This window comes from Microtus oregoni, unplaced genomic scaffold, assembly GCF_018167655.1.
Source record: "Microtus oregoni isolate MIOR12 unplaced genomic scaffold, Mior012 000001F_ref0000356, whole genome shotgun sequence".
NCBI lineage: Eukaryota > Metazoa > Chordata > Mammalia > Rodentia > Cricetidae > Microtus > Microtus oregoni.
Window position 1 is genome coordinate 18,540,456 of NW_024543060.1, and position 5,645 is coordinate 18,546,100.

The window sequence follows — 5,645 nt, forward strand, 5'->3', positions numbered from 1 at the left end:
AGGGTCTCCTGTAGCCCAGGCTGGCCTTGAACTCCTGGTCTTTCTGCCTCCATCTCCAAGAGCTGCGATGAAAGTCTAGTGCCCACCAGGCCTGACTTAATGGCTGCCTTAAACCTTCCCAGTCACCCTACCCACACCATCATGTACCCATGCCTCCACTGACAGTTGGGCTTCATATAGTTCCATGTTTTTTTTCTGCTGAATATGTTAAAGCAAATCCTTGGCGTTACATCATTCCACCCACAGTGTGTGTTCCCCCTTCCCCTCCCTTTTGCTGTGGTGCAGGGAATCAAGCCCAGAGTGAGCAGCCCAGCTCTGCACCATGTCTCCATCTCATGTGTGCATCTTTTTGATACAACCTCCCTGATAAGTGGTTTTGCATCCTCTTCAACTCAAGGCCAGGTCCTAAAGGAGTTACTGGGCTCTGCTAAAACCTCTACAAATGTTTGCTTAATTAGTGGATGAATAACTCAAATTTAGCTTTCCTTCACTGTTTGGTAAATGCTCAAGAGCTATTTGTTGGAGGGGTAAATGAGGGCAGGAACTTTGCTCGGAAGCAGATGCGTATGGAGTCATAAATATTTTTACAAAGTCAACAAATGTTTTAGTTGTTGGGCAAGATTTTGCAATACCCCAAATCCCACAGGCTCAGCATCACCAGAAGCCCCAACAATGCCTGGATAATTAGCTCTTGAAAGGAGGTTTGATTCTGGTACTGAAATTATTTGGGAATGTCTGACTTCAGGCAACTCCATGAAAAGCAATTAGCAGATTCTTCAAATACATGACAAACCCTTTATTACTGTGCTTATAAGGGACACGGCTTACAGAGAACCAAATGTAATTAAATAACATCAACTTGAAATCTACCACAGACTCAAGATCTACAAGTTGTTAGACTTGGCAAGGCAAAAACTTCTTAAACATTAGGTTGTTTCTGGTGAAAGATAAAATTCCATTAAGCAATTCCAACATGTCTTTTTTTTTTGTCTTACAGACAATCCTTTGGCAGTAACTTCCACTTAGCTTTTATTATATAAAAATATAACAAAATTTCAGTATATACAAACATTACATTACACAATGTACAGGTTAAAAACACTAAGAAAATGGCAAGCCACACGTGAAATTAAAGTGAATAGCATGATAAGGAAAATTAAATACTGCACACATTTCATAAAAATTACATGAACTACGTTTCTTGTTTGCAAATACCAAACAGTAGCAATGTGATTGGAAAGAGCTTCCAACAACTTCATTGTAAGGCACGTCTTGCATATTTATATGTACAACACTGAAACCGGTCAATAACTTAGGGACGTCTGGGGGTGACCTGTATATGTGTGTGAAGACATGCAGCATAAGATTGATTACACATTTTCATTGGCTCCCTTCTTCGGGGACACATATCTGCCACCAGGAGGGGACTCATAGAGGGGTACGCCAATCTCCTGCAGGTCTGGGAGCCTCCCTGGACGGGGAGGGGAGAGCAAAGTGACTGTCCTGTCATAGTCTCTATGCAACACTTTCTCATAGACGCTCTGCAGCCCCACTGTCTTGGGCAGCTGGGCTTGGTAGTAATTGTCCCTGCGCAGAGGATCCCGAGGCAGGGATGTGCTCTTACAGAAGGTTGACATCTGGGCCGGTGGGTGAGGAGGGGGGTGCGCACTGGGTCCGGCACAGGATGGGCTCCAGCAGCGATCAGAATGGCCCAGGATCTTGCACTCAGCAGTGCATGCCCACAGTCCTAGAGAAAAAAAAAGAGAAAGAATTTCCTACGGTTAGTGCACGTAGGCCTCTGTCTGCAGAGTGTCAGCCAGGATCAGGGGCGGCTGAAGAGGAAGGTGTGTTTAAAATCCTAAAGGCACATGCTTTTCATAAAGATAACTTTATATAATGCAAAGCACAGCTCTTTTGTGTGTGTGTGTGTGTGTGTGTGTGTGTGTGTGTGTAAGACAGCAACATTAACAAGACACAATAAGCAGAATACCCTCTTTCTATGACTAGCTAGCATCGCATCTAACAGGCTGGGGCCGGAATATTGAAGAGAGGGATGAGGGAAAGGGGCTGGGAACAGAGGTTTCGAGCAGGTTAGCAGTTGGGAAGGAAAGATGGACCGCTGGCCTGGGCTGTGGAGAAGTAGCCTCACCACTCTGCATGTGGTTGATGAGGTCCTTTTTCAAAGCGTCCCCGCTGATGTCGGAGTCACTGTCATTGAAATCACTGTCTCCTTTTCCGCTGTCTTTGCCGCTGAACTTCTCAGCTTCTCGGCCAGAGATGGTGTTGAATGAATGGCCCTTCCAAACCGCCACAGGGGGCGCAGGCTCCTTCCCGAAGCCCGGAGAGGCACCGTAGGGCTGCAGTAGGGAATGAGGGGAAAAGGTGTGAGGGTTGGACAGGACACAAAAAAACAAGTGCGACAGGTTAAGCGTCTCCCTGCGAGAGCCCACCCTTACCCCTCCTGTCTCCCTTCTCCCAGCCTGTCCGCGGAGCACGGAGAGGGGCGCCCAGCCGAAGGAAGGCCTCACCTCGGCGTGCGCGCCTCGGAGCCGTTGCTGCCCCTCGAAGTGACAGGCGCTTTCCCCAGTGGCGCTGCCGCCCTCCGAGCCCGGCACTTCGGCCGCGGCGACCGCGGGCGGGGGCGCGTCGGCCGCGGGGCTGCCAAAGGGCGCTTTGCCGCTGCCAGGGAAGGTGAGCACGTCGAACATGTTGGGCCTGGGCCCAGCTCCCCGGGCGGTCTCCTCCGGGGAGCCAGGGGCCGAGGCTCCGCCGCCCGCCGCCCCGGGCCGCTCTTCCCGGAGGGCCCCCCCTTTGCGCACCTCCTTCTTGCGGCGGTTGCAGGTGGTGGCGATGGCGATGATGGCGGCAAGCAGCAGCGTGCAGCTTCCAGCTAACACGATGATGACGATCAGCGGCGTGTCCCACTGCAGCGAAGGCCCCGACGGCGCCAGGCGAGAGCCAGGTGGCCGGGAGTGCTCCGGGTTCCCGGCACTGGCAGGCGCTGCTGGCCCGCCGCCTGCTGTGACCACGAAACTGACGGTTGCCGTGGTGGTGAGAGGGGGGCGGCCGCCGTCGGATATGACCAGCAGGGCCCTGAACACGCGGCCGGGAGTCTCCTGTGAGAGGTCCCCGGTGAGCACGATCTCCCCCGTGCGGCGGCCTATGGAGAAGGCCTCGCGTGGCTCCTGCTGCAGGAGATCAAAGGCCAGTTCTCCGTTGGCACCTTCGTCTGCATCCCGGGCCTGGATGCGCGCCACAGCTGTGTCCTTTGCAGTCCGTCCAGGGACTGCTACTTCTAGGGAGCCATTGGCTGGCGCTGGGTGCACGAGGATGGGAGAGTGGTCGTTCTGATCCAGCACCCGCACTTGCACCAGAGCGTTGCTGGAAAGCTGGGGGGATCCGCCGTCGCTGGCCTGGATGCGCACGTCGAGCTGGCGCAGCGTCTCATAGTCGAAGCTCCGCAGAGCGTAGATGGCCCCGGTCGCCGGGTCTACCGAGACATAAGTGGACACGGCTTCCCCGGAGCGGCCCACTTCGGCCTCTACCAGCCTGTAGGTGACCTGACCGTTGCGGCCCAGGTCCGGGTCGCGGGCGGCCACTGTGGCCAGATAGGCGCCTGGAGGGTTGTTTTCGCGGACTGACACCTCGTAGACTGGCTTGGTGAAGAGCGGTGCGTTGTCGTTCTCGTCACCCACGCGCACGGTGTAGGGTCTCACGGTGCGCAGAGGGGGCGCGCCACGGTCCTCAGCCACCAGCGTCAGGTTGTACTCGGCGATGCGCTCCCGGTCCAAAGACGCCGCGGTGACCACCAGGTAGCTGCCCGCGTAGGCCGGCTGCAGCCGGAAGTGCTCGTGCCCGTAGAGGGCGCAGCGCACCTGCCCGTTGGCGCCCGAGTCCCTGTCCGAGGTGCTGACCAGTGCCACCAGGCTCTCGCGCGCCGCCCCCTCTGGCACCAGCGAGGTGGCGCCGGCTTCCTGTGTCCCGGGCCCCACCGACGAGGCCGTGTCCGCTCCTCCGAGTGCAGCGGCGGCGGCAGCGGCAGCGAAGGGCGAGGCGCCTGGAGCCCCCGGGGCGGCCAGCGGGGTGATAGAAATATCGGGAGCGTTGTCATTGACGTCTCGGATGCGCACGATGACCTTGCAAGTGGCTGTCCGGGGCCCTGGGCCTCGGTCTTGAGCCCGCACGTCCAGCTCGTATGTGTCCTGGCGCTCGTAGTCCACCTGCCCGGCCAAGGTGAGGCGGCCAGAGCGCGGGTCGAGCCGGAAGAGGTGACGGGCTTCGGGAGGGGTGCGGGCGCCGAAGGTGAATACTACGTCGCCATTGGGACCCTCGTCGGGGTCCGCAGCGTCCAGGTCCAGCAGCAGCGATCCCACAGGTGCGTCCTCGGCCAATTCTACCTCGGCCACGGCACCCTGGGGGAAGGCCGGGCTGTGGTCATTGGCATCTAGCACGCGCACACTGAGTGCTGCTGTGGCGGAACGTGGCGGTCGCCCTCCGTCCTGAGCCACCAGCTCCAGGCTGTAGGAAGGCTGACTCTCGCGGTCCAGCTCCTGGAGCAGCACCAGGTCTGCACACTGGGCACCATCCGCGCGCGTCTGTAGCTCCACTCGGAAGGGGCTGTGAGGCTCGGCCAGACGAACACTCTGCAGTCCGTTGGCACCCACGTCCTCGTCCACAGGCACCTCCAGGGGGATGCGCGTGCCTACGGGAGCACTCTCGGAGACCTCCACCGGGATCTGGGCTCGGGGAAAGCGGGGCGCATGATCGTTGACATCCCTCACCTCCACCTCCACGTGCACCAGTCGGAACTGCTCCTGGGAGAAGCTGACCACATCGAAGGCCAGCACACACTGTGGAGCCTGGCCGCACAGACGCTCACGGTCCAGGCCCGCGTCCCCGACGGTCAGTTGCCCGTCGCCCTCGCGCACCCGGAGCAGAGAGCTGTTGAATTGCTTCATCAGGCGGAAGCTTGTGTCTCCAGACACTTTCATGTGCAGGTCCTCTGCAAGGGTCCCGATGACCGTGCCAGGGGCATCCTCTTCGAAGGTGCTGTATCGGACTGTCTTGCTCTGGGCCACTGAGAGCACCCAGCAGAGACTAAAGAGCTGCAAGGGAAAAAGGCAAGGGCTGCCCCAGCGCTTCACAGGACTCATGCCGCCAAGCCCCGAATGCTATTCCGAAAGGTTAAGCTAGAGTCCTCTCCGGTTTGCAGACTGGAGCGTGAGTCTCAGGCTCCCGGCAGCACGCTCTTTGCGAGCCCGGTGTGGGTGAAGTCTGCGAGCTGCAGCTCCGGCTCGGGCTGGGCTGGCTCGGAGGACGCGCGGACCCGCCCTCTCGGCGCCTCCGCCTCCGGTCCCTGGGCTGGAGCTGCGCCGCCGCGCGCCGCCTCCGCCTTTATAGCTGCCGATATGCAAATCACCGGAACCGGGCAGCCAATGGCCGCTTAGCCATAGCGCCGCTCCTCCGCCAAGCGCTGACAATCCTTTCAATGTGGAAAGGCTTAGAAGAGAAAACAAGAAAGGAAAATGAGGGAATCTTTTCTTTGTTTTAAAAACTCCTGCTTCCATTTTCTGTTAGCACCTTGCTTGTAGATAAGTTAGCACTGGGCTCTGGAGTAAACGAAGCTGATGGTTTTGGTAACTGGG

The 5,645-nt window shown here is 57.6% G+C and overlaps 1 protein-coding gene across 2 annotated transcripts; it reads right to left on the reverse strand.

The window, feature by feature from the left end:
- Positions 1-787: 787 nt before the first annotated feature.
- Positions 788-5,353, reverse strand: Pcdh8 (protocadherin 8). 2 transcript variants are annotated; one of them, XM_041674902.1, is made up of 3 exons: positions 2,820-5,353; positions 2,150-2,357; positions 788-1,747 (listed from the first exon to the last, which is right to left on the reverse strand). In XM_041674902.1, the coding sequence occupies exons 1-3, from the start codon at positions 5,151-5,153 to the stop codon at positions 1,371-1,373; spliced, it is 2,919 nt and encodes a 972-aa protein (XP_041530836.1). In that variant the 5' UTR covers positions 5,154-5,353; the 3' UTR covers positions 788-1,370. The 2 variants fall into 2 exon arrangements, with proteins under 2 accessions (XP_041530836.1, XP_041530830.1); XM_041674896.1 differs by having other exon boundaries at positions 2,529-5,353.
- Positions 5,354-5,645: the final 292 nt, after the last annotated feature.

Excerpts from the sequence above, each read along its gene's own strand:
- Pcdh8 (XM_041674896.1), bottom strand. The coding sequence starts at position 5,153 with ATGAGTCCTGTGAAGCGCTGGGGCAGCCCTTGCCTTTTTCCCTTGCAG. Across the intron at positions 2,358-2,528 it reads TCCGAGGCGCGCACGCCGAG|CCCTACGGTGCCTCTCCGGG; the intron begins GTGAGGCCTTCC and ends TCCCTACTGCAG. Across the intron at positions 1,748-2,149 it reads CATCAACCACATGCAGAGTG|GACTGTGGGCATGCACTGCT; the intron begins GTGAGGCTACTT and ends TTTTTTCTCTAG.